The following is a 17228-nucleotide window of genomic DNA, read 5'->3' on the forward strand; positions in this document are numbered from 1 at the left end:
AATAGTTGCAATTCTGACATCATAGTCATTGCAGAATGATAGGTTGTATTTGAATTGATATTTTTCAGAGTTTCTATAAAAATATATACAATAATAATTTAATATTTTAAAGGTAAAATAGTGATCGTAAAATGCGATCACAAGAAACGTAAAATTTTTTCTTCCAAAAACTTTTTGATTCATTTCCTTTCTAAGAGAAGAGAACTACAAACCTTGGGTGCTTACCATACATGCTACTGTACTGGTAGTAGTACTCACAAGGTGAAACGGTGATCCAGGACTCTCAAAGCTTTGCCAACATACGCTTGATTGTTTCTACATTAAACTCTCCCGGTAAAGAATCAGTTACCATATTAATTGACTATAAAAACAGGTTTTCGCCAATCTGGCTTTGTACTTTCGCTTTCGGTGATTGGCTAGCTACATGCAACTCCCTGAAGTTCTGACTTTCATAAAATATACTACCAAAGCACCTTGGCTTAACTACCAATTTTATTCATTAAACCATTTCTTTGTGGTTTACTTGTTCAACCTCAGCTCTGGTTTCGGTGGGCCTACTCCTGCAATTCCTTGGAACCTTCGTACCTAAGTAAGACTGTGCAAGCTTACCCCAATTGCCAAGTACGAGAAGTTACAAGAGTTAGTAGACCTAAGAATGGTAGTAGAATACAGATGCCGCCCTCCTCAAGAAACTACTCCTAATTAATGCAATTTTCACACAATTTCACTATTACATCGAATCCATTGACCAAGAAGTAACTTTAATAAGTATTATACCGACAATTGTATCAATAAAAAAGACCTGATAAATAGCTTCAGACAAGTAAACCCTTTTAGGAGCATCATTACGTTGTGCAATCTTCCCAAACTTTCCTCAATTTCATCACCTCGAAAAAATCCCAACTTTTCTGTCAATTTTCAAACCCTTTTGTTCAAAAAATCAAGGGCTTTTCTTCATTTTTGTCAAGAATACTGAATGCTGGTAGTAATAATCCACATGGGTTCAGAGTTGCAATAAGGTTGCTTGCTTTGCTACAGTAAAGAAGGAACCTAGAAGAAAAAGGACGGGGAATATATTGTTCATGTAAATGGCTTTGCTGACTTCTGTAACAGAAATTCCACAAAGGATAGAGAGAATAAGGTATCCAGCGGTTGATTTAAGAGGGCTGAGTATGAGTTCATCCAGCAGCGAGTTTGTTGAAGAGAGGAGCAGTTCAACTTCTTCTTCAACCACAAGCCCAAATTTTGCTCCACCATCTCGAGCTTTGACAGATAGTGATGATGCAGTGTATGTTGCTTTGGGGAAAGAAGTCAAAGAGGCAGAGTTGACATTATCGTGGGCATTGCATAATTGTGGAGGGAGGAAAACTATCATTCTTCATGTTCATCAGCCTGCCCAGAAAATTTCCATGAGTAATGAATTATGATATTATTATTTTCTTTGAATTGATTACAAAAATTGCCTTTGCCGGTATTTGTTTTTCTGGGATTGCTTGATTATGGTTTGAATTTTGGTGGGGTTTTGAGTTAAGTTTTATTTGGTCAAATATAAACTGGAAATTTAAAAGTTTTTTGGTTTGCTTGCTTAATTGTATTAGGAGGAACTTGATCATCATTGGTTCATGTTGTTTGTTTGTTTTCTGTTTGAAAACTTGACGAGAGATTGTACTTTAGTCCTTTTTGGATTAGGGAATTGGGACAGCAGTGGAAATCAATTCCTTTTTTTTTCTTGCTTATGTATGTGTGGAAGATGTTCTGAAGCCATTGATCTTGCTTCCCCTGCTGCTGATAAAGAACAGAAATTAACTGAATGTGGTCTAAACCTCTGAATCCTCCTTAAAAATGGGTTTCTAATCCGCTTGACATAAAATTTCTGTGTTCTTCATGAGGAACTGAAGACATGTTTTAGCAGATAGAAATGTGCTTTAATTTTTCTTTTGATGTGTATTCTTTATGATCAAATCAACTCATTTTGGTATTTCATATTTTGCAAGAGTTTACAGTACGTAATGTTTTGGGGAAAAAAAAAAATATTTACAGAGAGTCTTTGTATTCCTATTTTGTTAGCTGTTCTCTACATTAAGCCTTGTCTGGTTGGCTGCCTTGTCTCTCATCCTTCACCTGATTTATAATGTAATAAGGGAACTATTCCATATCAAGATGACAGTTATTTAACACCCAGAGAGAGAGGGAGGGAGAGAGAGAGTAACTTGGATAGCTTCTTGATTAGCTTATTAACTAACCATTCCTAATTCAAACTTGAAAGAAGAATGTCTTTGCAGTAAGTGATGGTTCAGAAAGAATCGCCTATGCATTGCTCGCATTGCTCATGTGGTGCATAATTTAGCACAACTTGGTTAAATGTGTCAGCTGTCAATCGTGAAATCAAGGTTCTTGTTGAGTGATGAACGACATTATCATGTGTCAGATATGTCAATCTAAGTGTATCTAAAATGTCATTCTTGGTTTGTAGTGGGTGCAAATGTTCCCATTAGTAGGCTGGAGGAATATCGAGTTAGAGCACATCATGAAGCCGAGAGGCAAGATATGCAAAAGCTCCTTGACAAGTACATGTTGATTTGCAAGAAAGCAGGGGTATTGTCCTTCATTCTCTTTCTGTAGGTTTTGTTCATTGAACTCTTTTTGTTCTTTGACTGACTATATGTAATTATTAAAATCCTAATTCTGTTTTTCCACTGAGTAGATGGAAAACTAAAATTGTTGTGTTACTATAGCACCAACAGCCAATTAGGACGCTCAGTACTCTGTTTTCTTTTTTTTTAATAAAGGTGCAAGTGGATAAACTATACATTGAGATGGACTCCATTGAAAAGGGCATTGTAGAGCTAATTTTACTGCATTGTATCAAGAAGCTTGTAATGGGAGGTGCAGCTAAAGGACATTATTCAAGGTAAAAACCTTATATTTATCTTATATTCTTTTGGTGACATTTTAAACTCATCTTAGCCACCGGGCCTCCATTTCTTCCTTAGAAGTTTTATGAAACAGTAAAGTAAATCCTAGTTGGCATAGAATTACCAAGAACACTTTAGTCTCAGGAGAGTTGAAGAAGAATACCTCTATAAGCTCAGCTGGCTGGGACCTTATTTGGGTACCATAAGGCTTCTGGTTCGACCATCAAGCCCTCCCCTTCCCCTTTCCTCTTGTAAGGATAAGGTTTACAGTCTCTGTTGAACCAAAGGAAAAGAAGGGCAACTTGAACACTAGAAAATTTATTAATGACAGGTTCACAGAAAAATTCCTTTGCTTCCTGAAAGTCAAACCTCTTTGCCTTTTCCATCAATTAACTGATCAGCTGCAGTCTTTTCACTTTTCTTTATATTTCTCCTCTTTTGGGGTGCTGGGTGGAAGGAGGCTGTTAGGAAAATAAATTATGAAACAGAAATGCTACATAAAGAAATTACATGGTGTGCAAAGGAATATTTGTGATGCCCTTGTGGAGCTTCTCCACCATTTTGGAGCACCCATTGCTTATTCTCGACTGGGTGAGTTGACTCAATTCTTTAGTGCGGTATATCTTTTTTAGTGTGCATGTTGAAAAATTCAACAAATATGCTTTCAAATGATTCATTGGTGTGATTACAATCTCATTTCTGCTTGCAGTTATCATAGAAATAAATGAATACACTAGCTACATCTTTTGTTAACAAGATTACAGTTGATATGTGCTATCATATTATATAAGCATTATGTTACTTGTAATGATGATGTGAATACATCTGTTTCTAATGTTAAGCAATTGATTCAGGAAGATGATGGAGCCTAGGTCTAAGAAAGCCATCTATGTGCGGCAACAAGCACCTAGTTTCTGTCAAATTCGGTTTATATGCAAAGGGCACCTGATTCATACAAGGTATTTCTTCTGATAGTCTTCCTCATGTCTTCTAGTGAGCTTTCATCCAGAGAAGTAAATAAGGGTGTATAACATGACTAATAGATGGACCACCTGCTTGTGATCATTTCCTAAAAAACAGATATAGCCTGGAAGTTTTGAGAATTCTTAACTTAATTTGCTGAAATTTTAGCTGGCAGCAAGTTTCGGAATAACTATCTCTTTGGTTTTGCTTGATGATTAGTAGTTCAAGTTCTGATCTATGCAGGGAAGGTACACCAAGTGGGGTCAACATGGAGGGTATGTCTCCATTACTTCAGCCTTGTCCAAGTGGAGACAACTTGGAGGTTATGTCTCAATCATTTCAGGCTAGTCTGAGTGATGAAACTGGACAATCTCATTCCTTAAGATCCAGATCTGTTCCCCAGGGGGAGAATGGCCAATTACTCTCATCATTGTCAGTTCCTGACCATCGTAGGGTAGTGTCTGACAATCATGCCCTGAAATTCACAGGAGTTTCTCCCCGTGACGGCCTTGGAGGTGTATCACCTCATAGTAGGTCAAGTGTCCAACAGAGCTCTGATGGTTGGGACGGGAGACCACAGAGAAGTCATTCACTGGCTTCACGTTTTTCTTCTTCTTCATCAAGTGAAATAATTGAAGATTTAGCCTCACTCTCCATTCCTCGGATGGTGGGGAGTGGAAATGAGTTGGATGCCCCACTTCATTCTGATGAGGATTACTGCAGTTTGTCTCCTTCTCCCCTAGTCACAGTAAGTAAAAAGAAGATCATTCTGTCATGGTCGTTGATAACATGTATGGAGTTATCACTATCTAATATTTGCATGTGATGAGAAAGTGCTAAAAGTTATACAAGTGTATATCTAATTGTTGGGACATCCATACTGTTTTATTCCTTGTGACATGAGTTTTTCTTTCTGATATTCGTGAACTTAAGTTATCCATTTGAGTCGTTCTGTCCTTTTCCAGGAAGGGAATATGCATGATGAACTCTACAACAGACTCCAACAATCTATGGAGGATGCGGACATTTCTAGGCGAGAAGCATATGAAGAATCAATGAAGCATAGGAAAGCTGTAAAAGAGGCTATTGAGGCTGCCAGATGGGTAAGCTTCTATTTGCAATCATCTTTTGCAACGGTAACAGTTAATTTTGTATGTTGTCATTCAAATGACGTTAAGTCCTCTTACTTGGACACTTATAATTTTGGTGAACAATGCTAGCTGGTGAAATTGTTTCTCTCATTCTAACCTTTATGCAAATTTTATAAGGTATCTCATTGTTACTTGGACGGATTTTAATTCAGCAGAGATTAGATAAGTGATTACAAACTGTTCCTTTTTTTTTTTCCTATTTTGGGGGCAAAATTTTGGTATTTGAATTTCTATTTGAAGTAAAAAAATATATTAAAGAGAACATTATACTCTGAGAATCAGTTTTGTATAGAGCTCAGATTAAAAAATTCTATTAACAATCATGACTCCTAAAGTGAAGCAGTCTTCAATTTTAATTCTTTTAACAGGCTAGAGCATCAGAAGCTAGGTATTCAGAGGAATTCAGACTGAGAAAAGAAGTTGAGGAAGCGCTAGTAAAGCACAAGGAAGAAATTGAAAACATGCAATATCAACTAGATGAAATCAAGAATAAGCTCCAAGTTGCTATGGAACAGAAATCCTCTCTGGAGTCCCAAATTGCAACTTCTGATAAGACAGTAGAGGATTTGAAACAGAAAATGTTCGCTGCCATTGACCTATTGCAAAAATTCAAGATTGAAAAAGATAATTTACAGGTTGAGCGTGACAACGCAGTCAGGGAAGCTGAGGAGCTGAAAATAAAGCAAGCTGAGGAGGCCTCAAGCGCATCCATATCTTGTTTCTTTTCTGAATATTCCATCTGCGAAATTAACGAAGCAACTCACAATTTTGATCAGGAATTGAAGATAGGTGAAGGGGGTTATGGAAATGTCTATAAGGGTCATCTTCATCACACTCAAGTAGCTATAAAAGTTCTGCACCAGCATAGCTCACAGGGTCCCTTGGAGTTTCAACAGGAGGTTTGTAACTTAAACTCCTTTCTTTTTTGAAATCAGAGATAACTCACATTCTTTTCTGAAATCAGAGATAACTCACATTCTTTTTTGGTAATGAAGATTGGTTTTACTCTCGTAGGTAGAGTTGTAAGACAACCATCTCTAGTTATACTCGTAATATTTTAAATTGAACTTCATCCTTTGGTTTCTACGAAAGGATTGGCTTAGTCTTGAGAACATTTATTAGGACCGCGGAAACTGTCTGTCTTTCTTTGAATTTTTAAAAGAGGAAGCATGTTGCCTACTGGCCAGTAGTCCTATACATTTCTTAGTCTTGATTGCCCTCAACCTGGGACTGTCTGGTTTTCTGAAAGATTGAACATTCAATTGAAATCTGGTGACAATTAAGATTTTCTTCGTGCAAGTGGCGTTTTTAGGAAGCAGAGCATTGAAACAGGCCTAGGCTATAAAGGCTGTTTTTATTATCTATACAACAAATAAAGTGGGAGCCTTGGGTTCAGTGTAAACAATTTTTTGTCACCTTTTTAACTTCATTTTTACCCTCACAAAAACTAATTGTTACCCTAACCACAACCAATTTTCATTCTAACTACCAAAGCACATGTTCCCATATAACCACCCATAAGCACTTTATTATGGCTAATTATTGTTGAATTCCAGCCCTGCTTCTTTTCCTTTTCATTGTTCTATGTGATACCATTTTATGTGGTTCCTTAACTTGATTGGCAGCCCAGAAACATCATAAGCAACCCCATTCCATTAGCTTTGATGTGTGCTGGATCCAATCATAGTACTTTCTACTACATGAACCCTTTGTTTATGGTCTTGTAGAGGTGAAGTCTGTGCCGCTCAAGTAAGTGAGCTCTTTGTTTATTTTCATGTAATGGCTAAATGCATTGTATAGACACTTCTGTGAGTTGATCTCATTTTAGGCAATCAAGTGCATAGGGAGTCTACTGTAGTGTTATTGCAGGGATGATGGTGAACCTTTAATGCACATGAACTGGATGTATTGAACATGGAGCTGCAGACGATCTTTTTACTCTTCTTTTAGTCATCCTTCTTAATCAAATGTATTGGACAACATGATTGGTTGAAGTATTCTGTTCAGTGGAATCTAGAAAGAGCTAATTCCCCTTTTTTTTTTTTTTTCTAAATCTTGTTAGGTAGGCATTTTGAGTACATTGAGGCATCCGAACATTGTCACGCTTATAGGAGCTTGCCCAGAAACTTGTTCCCTCATCTATGAGTATCTTCCCAATGGAAGCCTTGAAGATAGACTCAGCTGCAAGGATAATACACCCCCGCTATCATGGCAAACTCGAATTCGTATTGCTTCAGAGCTCTGTTCTGCTCTCATCTTCTTGCATTCTTGTAGCCCTAGAGGCATTATCCATGGTGATCTAAAACCGGCAAATATTTTGCTTGACAACAATTTTGTTAGCAAGCTCTGTGACTTTGGAATGTGTCGTGTTCTTGGGGAAGATAAATTTTCAGACAACAACACTTCACTGTGCTGCAGAACGGACCACCCAAAAGGCACTCTTGCATACATAGACCCTGAATATCTTGCGACTGGAGAGCTAACTACAAAGTCAGATGTCTATTCATTTGGAATCATTTTATTGAGGCTGTTAACTGGGAAGCCTGTACTGGGGATATATAAGGAAGTTGAGTCTGCGTTGAATAAAGGAAACTTGAAAGATATCTTGGACTCAACTGCCGGTGACTGGCCATTTGTGCAAGCGCAACAGTTGGTTCACTTAGCAATGAGGAGTTGTGAGATGAGTCGAAAGACTCGTCCTGAACTTGCTTCAGAGATCTGGAGGGTGCTCGAACCAATGAGAGCATCTTGTGGGGCATGTTGTTCTAGGTTGATATTCGAGGAGCAGTCTCAGATGCCATCTTACTTCATTTGTCCCATCTTTCAGGTATGTATAGCTTGTTTTGATCTTTGAAATTCCCTAACCATGCGCTCCAATTTTGTCTTTTCCTTCTTGATATAACAATAGAAGATTATAGAACCCATGTACTGCATCTTGTCTAGCCATCACTAATCTGTACATGTCAGATTGAGAGAGTTAGCTTGCTAAACTATACTCTATTTTCTATCCATCTGTTTATAGTTTCTAGGAACTTTTCATTAGTAGTTGGTCGTTTTAATGGGTGAGATATAATTTTCTTGGCTTGGCTCACACTTGTAGGAGGTTATGCAAGATCCTGTAGTTGCAGCTGATGGGTATACATATGAAGCAGAGGCTTTAAAAGGATGGTTGGACAGCGATCATGACACTTCACCCATGACAAACCTCAAACTGGCGCATCGCAATCTTGTGCAGAACCATGCTCTTCGATCCGCCATTCAGGAGTGGTTACAGAAACGGTAAACCTTAAAATAGTGCAACAACAAATTGTTCTTGCATTTTGTCATACTTCCTTTTTTTTCTAAATTAATATACGTTTCTTTTGAATTTTCTGTAACCATGTATAGTATAGAGAAATATGTAGGCAGCATATGTACTAGCTAGTAGCTACATTATAAAATATTCGGCGGAAGCAGTGCCGAGGAGCCGGAGTTGTTTATTTTGTGAATAAAAATCGTTGTAATTGGATCTTAATTTCTCTTTTAGAAACTAATTTTATTGATCTCAGTTTAGATTAAAATTTATTTCAAACCTTTTCTTTTAGTCTCACAATTATCCTGTTTGAAGTATAAAAGTTACAAGCGATTAAAAACATTCAGAAATTAGTGAATGAGTTTCAAAAAGTCTGTATCTGAAGATGACAAGATTAATCCAACATTGTAGTACAGGTTTTCTTTTATGTGCCAATAATTAGAACTTCCTGCATCATTGGCCCAAGCAATTATTGGTCTTGGCTTTGCCAATGTTGTAAAACAATAATGTACGTTAAGCAATACAGATCACAACGCCAAGTTTTCCTTCTATAACATGGCATGAAACATCGAATAACTCTTTTTTTTAAAAAAAAAAAATTATTTTGTAACAAATTCAGATGAATATGGTAAGAGTACGGTTCATCCTAACAATAAATCTTATAGATACGTCAAATTGGAATTCAACGATATGGATTGTCCCTCTTCTACTCGATACAGATTCTGCCTTCTTGTTTTTCTAAAGGAAAATGAGAGAAAGGAATGGGATAATACTCTGTAATACTTGCCCAACATCATGGATGTAAGGATCATATTGATGGGCGGCGGTAACGACTCCACTTATTGATGCGATGACTGTATTAGTGGCCCCTACAAGCGACTTATGATCCCGATAATGAAAAGCGATTTGTAAAAACTCCCGTAAGCGACCTATATTAATATGAAGGCCGTGGTAGTGGCTCCTGTAAGCGACCTACAGTCTCAAAAAATATGTTCTAAGTGGTGGTGATTGGAGTCGAATCTATCCAAACTTTTATTTAAAAAAAAAAAAAAAAAAACTCTATGATACTTCACCATCCTATATCCTTGCTCTTTTGAATCTGGGGAAAGGTAAGGTTCCTCTGGAAAAGGAACGTTCATGATCTAGGAAAAAAAATGTTTTCATGATCTAGAAATAATTGTTGAGATTAAACACCGAGGAAGGATTTGATTATCGAACATAATGTGTTTGGATAGCCAATTATTTGGTCAAATATATTTGCTGACATCACCATTACAATTTCCAATACACCTTTTTATCTTCCCAATTACTACTTTTTTATCTCACATACATCACATCACAAAAAGTGCTACAGTAAAAATATTTCAAATAACTTACCATCCAAACACACTATTATTAGTCCTTTACGCACTTCCAAAAATAGGAATGTCACTAACACGATGTTTTGGGATGTTTTAGGCCCACAATCCCGTCTTTGACAGGGCTCAGTCTGCTCTTGATATCAAATTCATGACTCTTCAGTCTTGGAACTTTACTTTCATGGTTAAGCATGAATATTAGTATACTAAAGATTACTTGCCAGCCTGAGACACGCTTTACTATACACGCTCAATAATTTCCGCCCATCAAACATTTGTCTATTGAAACTTCCCATACTGTAATTTGACTAGCATGCAATTTATGGTCCTGTAAACGGAATGTTGAAGTGGACCGTCGTCTCCGATTTGGCTGGAACATGCATATACGAGAATCCAGCAGACAAAAAACGCGGGTTTGTTCCAGTCATTTGCGGACGTTTTTACATGTTTTCTCTTTTTTTGGTTAACGCTGAGGAGGGTTTGTGCGTGGAAAAATGGAACTTTTGATGATCGATCACTCAGCACCAGCAGTCCAGCTCAGTTCACCAGTCAATTTCTTGAAACCTCATTATGCATGACCAGTTTCAGTCTCCGCCTTGAGACGTAATTCTTATAACTTTTGGTATAAATGCATACAATTTGAGTGTAAACTTAAATTTAAGTTTCCATGAAACTGATGAGTTTGTACAATACCATCAAATATATACTGGATGGAAAAAATGGCGATCCAGTGCTGCCAGGTGGAAATCTGAAATCATCAAATACTACTTTAAAGTTAGAGCTGTACACAGAACAATTATGTTACTATGATAGTTCTTCCAAAGATGCAATGTCATCAGTTGAAGTGAGGCCTAAATTCTGATTACGTGATAACAGTACTAGTGCTTTTAAATGTTTCATCCTGCAAAATGATTGAATAGATAAATCCAATTTAGATTTCTGGACTTAGAACTGCAATTTTTCAGTAACATGAGTTAGCCCAAGTGGTTAAATTAGAACAGTTATTTTCCTTATTTTGTATTATATATATATATAATATTATATATAAAAAATATAAAAGGTGTTTTGACTTTTCTAATATGACAATTATTTTGGGACATTCTAAAATGAAAAGTATGACACTTTCAATGGGACGGAGGGAGTAATAATTTACTGTTTTCCCAGATTGATGTAAGCTTTTTGGGATGTGATGGAAATTAAAGAGAATTTAAAGTCGTATAAAAAGATTTTCGCTCATGATTTGCTTGTTAATCATTCTTCAATTAGAAATGGTCAAAGCCGCAGGCGCTTAGCTAGTTAAGATGAAACTTCACTTGTGGGGTTTGTGTTGTCAGAAATTGACATGAAGTTTTCCTTCCATTAAGATATATGGTTGATGTAAATGGTTGTTTTCACTCCCTATACGAAGAAACTATAGCTTATGTAATCCCAACTAGGAAGGTTTATGACTCCTGGACTAGCTAGTTGGGAGCTAAGCAAGACAAAAACGAATGTCGGTGACCAAGAAAATGAGGATGATACACAACTTGTAACGGGAGAAAGTGCCAGGGATGTAATTAAGCCTAATTCGCGATACTAGAGTTCGACTCGACATGCAAGAAGGATGCTCGAACTCGAGTTCAATGATTGCTCATAGAACTTGAGCTTGATTTGCATTAACTCGAGTCAATGCGAGTCTTATCGATCTCGAATAAGAAAATTTTATTTTCTTGACAATTTTTGAACGAAAAGATATTATTACCCTTTAAAAATTTTATACGATTTGAAATATTTCGTAAATTCAACTACTTTTTTAGGCATAAGGATAATTTCACAATAATAATATATTAAAGAATTAAAATTAAAAAACTCGATAAGGCTCGATGAACTTTCAAACATTGTATCTAGATACTTGAACTCGACTTGCTCAACTTATCGAGCTACTGGAACTCAGTCAATCTGAGTTCGAGTCAAGTTTTTGATTGATCTGCTCACAAACAGGTCGGTTCGATTACAACCCTTGAAAAAACAATCTCAGAATTATATTACAAATGCACAAGAGAATGCTACTTCAAACCTATATAAAAAAAAAACTCGCCATCCCAAGTTTTTATCTCTAATTTTATTAGTAAAACACTTATAATCTAGCAACATAATCATTCACGACACGTTCACACGTAATTACTTTCAAAGACCTGCATTTTGAACAAATCAGATCTTTAGAATTTAATAACCCATGAAAATTAAAAAAAAAAAACTAATACGAGATTTCTCTTTTAGCATGAGTTAAATACCCAGTCAACTTTCGTTTCAAGCTTATTTTCACAACTTTACTCTTAAACATCGTAATAAACAATGATATCCTTATTACCTGACCATTTTAGATACTCCTTTCTGATCTCCTATAAATAGATCCTCCAAGGTTGCTTTTCTTTCATGCACATCGACTTCTAACGTTAATTGCTTCTCAAATTCATCACAAGCTATGGCCTACCCAAGATTTCCTTCATTGCTTTCATGCTTTCTACTAACATTTATTTCTTTCATCTTACAAACTCATTCCCAAGGTGACAGAATGAACGCCATAGATTCTTGCTGGCGTTCAGACCCTAACTGGGCCGCCAATCGCCAGGCTTTAGCTGATTGTGCAAGAGGCTTTGGCGCCGATGCAACGGGTGGAAAAAATGGTAGAGTTTATACTGTTACCGACTCATCCGACAACCCCTCCAATCCCAAGCCAGGGACATTACGCTATGGTGCAATCCAGAGGGAACCTCTTTGGATTTTATTCGCCAAGGACATGATAATTTCTTTGAAAGCAGTTCTATCTGTGAGTAGTTACAAGACCATAGATGGGAGAGGAGTCAAGGTAGAAATTGCCAATGGACCATGCATGGAGGTCAGAAGTGCTAGCCATGTTATAATACATGGAATCAGCATTCATGATTGTGAAGCCCAGAGGCCGGGCTTGGGTGATGCCATAACCATAACTGGATCTTCTGATGCATGGACTGATCATTGCTTTTTCTCTAGCTGTGTAGATGGCCTCGGAGACATCATTCGTGGTTCCACTGCGATCACCATCTCCAACAATTTCTTCACGAAACAAGATAAAGTAAGCATGTACAAGGCCATCAATAATCCAGTACAAGCTAAAAGTTACATGCATGTGTCTACATATATAATTTAGGATTTTATTTTAACTTAGTTCTATCATCCCTAGAAATTAATCATAAATTAAGCTCTTGCACCATCATTTTTATTTTTTGGATATTAATATGAGTAATAACTTTGTGCCCTCATGCACTAGGTCATGTTGCTTGGACACGATGATGATCATGACGAGGACAAGAGCATGAGGATTACTGTTGCATTCAATTACTTTGGCCCGGGTCTACTCCAAAGGATGCCAAGGTGAGAGTTATTTTGTAGCATTGTATAGGTCAATCAGTACACTTGAAAGGTTTTTGAAACTTTACTAATACGAGCAAGAACTACAGAGTTAGGCACGGCTATGCCCATGTTGCAAACAACAGGTATGAAAGATGGACAAGTTATGCCATTGGTGGGAGTGCGAACCCCACCATACTAAGTGAAGGCAACCAATACACTGCTTCAGACAATCCTCGAGCCAAGGAGGTATAATTTCTCATCAAAATTGTATTGAAATTGATCTAGACGGTAATTTTCATACTAACCTATATGCAAGCGAGATAGACTTTCTATAGTGACAGAGGGAAAAGTGGCTGCGATTGTGGTCAGATATAACTGTTCCAAACGATTTATTGTCATGATTTAGCCAACAATACAATTTTTTTTTTTTGAAAATGTACGACTTAAATCATCACACATAACTTTGACATAACTGATATCTACGATCTCATATAAATATAGAAGGGATCATTTCAAATACCTCCCTCAAGGTTTCTAACAATTATACTTGAATAGCCTCTAAAATTAAAAATTACACTTACCTCCCCTCTGTGATGGATGTGACAACATGTCTGCACCAAATGCCTTCTAATGACCAACTTGCCCTCAAAATGTTGTGCCTAATATTATTGCAAAAATGTGAGAAAAAAATTGCCTACAACAATAATATTTTTTTATTTGCTTCTTGGCACGATCATCTACAAAAGAAAAATTGATTTTGTCATTTCTCAACTGTTATCTTCAAAATTGATTTTATTATTCCTCAAATGCCATAGAGAGGAAGAATGCTAAGAGTTGAAAATAGTATTCATCTTTTACATTTTATCCAACTTATATGCTGCCAAGATATAACTGTTAGATATAGCTGTTGCAACCTATCCAACTCTTCTTGCTTCTAATGATCAAAAGTGCAAAATTGTACATGTACTCTATGTTGTACTGAGAGGATCCCTACTGCTTTCATATCTTTTTTCTCTTTTTAATTAATTTTTATAAATAAAGTGGCAAATGTTTCGTTCAGAATATAAAGAAGGTAAAGTTGGCAAAAAATTGTGTGTAAGTACCTTTTCCCACTTTTTAACTTTCTTTTAGTGACAGAGGCTGCAATATTTATTAAATGTGTCCATCAAAGGGAGGTGAGTGTAATTTTTAATTTTAGAGGGTATTTAAGTGCAACTGTCAGAAACATCGTGGGAGGTATCTCAAATTATCCCAATATAGAATATAGAAGAAAATATAACTTGACTGTTGAAAAAAAATTTATATGGTCTCGACAGTAAAAGGTATAGAATCCAAGTTTCACTTGTACCTTTTAACAGGTTACAATGAGGATTCAAGATGAAGATTGGAAGACCTGGACGTGGAAATCTTCCCGGGATGTATTTAACAATGGAGCTTTTTTCGTTCAGTCGGGATCAGGAAGCTATCTTCCTAATTACTCACCATCTCAATCCTTCACCGTCGCACATGGGGCTGCAGTTCTGACTTTAACCTCTGATGCTGGTCCTCTGGAATGTAACACAAACAAAACATGTTAGATTATCACATCACATTATATGTCGTTCTACAAACAGTAATACGTTTGGACTTGATTAAGAATTTTAGATTGATTAAATATGGGATTATGCATGTGATTAGTGCTGCAACCTAGCTGGTTACTAGCCAGCTAGCCCTTTAAAAACTACTAGATTTTACGGTTTCTTTTTCTTTTTTCTTTTTTCTTTTTTTGTGCTTGCTGGTTGGTTTGGAACCACCTCATTGTAAACCATGTGTCTCTTGAGAAGTACTTTCAATGCTATATGGCCATTAGAGGTTTGATGTTTTGTTTCTTTCTTCCCTTTTCTTTTTTTTTTAAAAAAAAAAGTTTTTTGGATACTTGTTCTGGTTTTAAAACTTCAAATTCCTGAGTTTTGTGCACGCACCATTGTTTGCTAGAAAGACGACCAACAAAGAGAGTTTAATCATAACCAAATTTAATTCATTCTAAATGTGATAGGCCAAAAGCAAAATCCTCAAAATTGTGAGGGTTTGTCTATAAATTTTGTCTTTTTAAATTGCTTCTCTTTGTATAAACATAATAGAGTTTCAAGTCAATCCAGTTAACATTCATGACTTCAACAGACTCACCAAAAAAAAAAATGAATAAATTAGTTAAAAAGGTAGAGAATTAAGCTATAGAAAATACCATGCCCACATATATAATATGTACGAGAGTAAGAAGAAGCAAAGTTAAAGGAAATTAAAACAGGGAAAGACAATAAAAACTAAAGATGTTTTAAAAAAAATGAAGAAAGAGACATGATTCAATCTAATGGGGATTCAAAATATAAAATAGTTTATGGGATAAAATAAAACTAAAGCACCAATACAAGGAGCTAGACGCAATTTAGCCAACATTTATAAGTGGGCTTGTTATTAGGGATTTAAATCAGCTTCGAGTACACAGTCAATAGGTGAAAGTACAAAAAGGTAGGTCATGACTCATGTAGGCAAAGGGAGACCATGGAGCTTACTGCCGGTTAATTTGCCCTGCATTCTTATTGACATAATTATTGTTGGTTTCTTCTAATTTCCTTCACGCGTATTTTGGTAGATGTATTTGACTTTGTATCTTCAAATAGTGATATTATTATGATATAATTAGGGTTTGTTAAGCCCTTTTTCTTATCCTTCCTTTCCTTTCTCTTAAAAGAGAAACGGTCGATTATTTTTCGATGTTTATCATTTTTTTTTTTCACTTTTCTCCTTAACAGTACAATTTGTACTTGTGACCTTCTTAATAGTGAGTTTTCTTTTACTTTCTTAATAATTCGAAATCTGAACTTTTTCAGTGATAAATAAAACGGGTTATCAATTAAAATATATTTTGTTAGTTTTGTACATATAAGCTACCTTGATGATCAATAACAGTTATGCCTACCAAAAAAGTTAGCCCATCAATTAATGCATCTTCCAAGGTGACAGCACGCACTATAAATTGTAAACCGGATCATCCGCATATTAATTTGGAAAGGACTAGGTCAAATTGGCCATGTTCAGTTCACATGAATTGTTCAGGGACTATTGCCACACGAATAGTCAAGCGTCAAGGAGAGGTGACAAAAGTCAATGCGTAGTACAATTTCATTACGTATAGCTTAGAATATGATGTGATGGACCAGAGGGGCAGGAACGGTTGAAGGTTAGAATATGCAACCGTTCCTGAAAGGTTACGTTCATCTATGCAACTGTTTCTGAAAGTTACGTGCATTTTACATACAGGGTAATTTTATTTATACATAATATAATTTATTTTTAATAACGTGTAATTTTAGAATAAAATTTTATAAGTCTCATACATGTTATTAAAAATGAGATACAAGATGAAATTTGGATCGTATAATTTTTTTTAGTCAAATTTTGATCGTAAACTGCTCAGAAGCGGTCCGCCTGATGACCGTCCTGCCCCAAATAATGATGAGATCAAGTCCATATCCATTTTGCTCATGACCAATGAGACTGAAGGTGCAGAGAAATTGAATGACGTCGAGGGCAGAAGATCACAACTAGGTTTCTGAATCTGATTACAAAAGCCAAGATCATTAGTAATTTATGGCGCCGTCTTATCTGTACGGCCTATACGGCCCGTAATAAATCGTTATGCTCCGACAGTCGACGGTGCCACGACTTTTCTGTCACGCGCCATTTCACTTTCTCTTTATCCAATGTGGTTGGTACCTTTTTATTCCCTAAGTATTCTTTTTTTCATATTAATTGATTTTCTGCTCTCTCTCTCTCTCTCTCTCTCGGCAATATTGAGCTTTTGAGTTTTGAGTATAGAAGTATCCAACTTGAAGACATATTATGCAAAATACTATTTATTTAATCAAAACTTGGATAAAAGCTTTATTTAATCATCTTTACATATTATGTGAAAATATATGCAAAATACTATTTATTCACTTTTTTGCATGTTATTTTTTCATTGTATGGCCAACATGTATCTCATATATCTATATATCAGGCTTTATTGTTTGTCCTAAATGACATGATAGCAATCCCAATATAATATACTCATATTATCACCCACCCATGAATTATATATAATTTTATGTTAAAAAATTAAACTTTTGGAGAAGATAAAATTAGGGATGACCAC

At 36.0% G+C, this 17228-nt stretch overlaps 2 protein-coding genes across 2 annotated transcripts; both read left to right on the forward strand.

Moving 5' to 3' along the window:
* Positions 1-610: 610 nt before the first annotated feature.
* On the forward strand, positions 611-8543 carry LOC113733190 (U-box domain-containing protein 33). The gene is made up of 9 exons (XM_027259405.2): positions 611-1413; positions 2474-2595; positions 2790-2911; positions 3770-3874; positions 4122-4626; positions 4844-4981; positions 5398-5928; positions 7092-7856; positions 8130-8543. Exons 1-9 carry the CDS (start codon positions 1089-1091, stop codon positions 8310-8312), a joined length of 2796 nt encoding a protein of 931 aa, XP_027115206.1. The 5' UTR covers positions 611-1088; the 3' UTR covers positions 8313-8543.
* Positions 8544-12233: 3690 nt separating this feature from the next.
* On the forward strand, positions 12234-14628 carry LOC113729719 (putative pectate lyase 2). The gene is made up of 4 exons (XM_027253969.1): positions 12234-12773; positions 12969-13072; positions 13159-13297; positions 14410-14628. The coding sequence occupies exons 1-4, from the start codon at positions 12234-12236 to the stop codon at positions 14626-14628; spliced, it is 1002 nt and encodes a 333-aa protein (XP_027109770.1).
* The last annotated feature ends 2600 nt before the right edge of the window (positions 14629-17228 follow it).

Source organism: Coffea arabica, chromosome 2e, assembly GCF_036785885.1.
Source record: "Coffea arabica cultivar ET-39 chromosome 2e, Coffea Arabica ET-39 HiFi, whole genome shotgun sequence".
Classification (NCBI taxonomy): domain Eukaryota; kingdom Viridiplantae; phylum Streptophyta; class Magnoliopsida; order Gentianales; family Rubiaceae; genus Coffea; species Coffea arabica.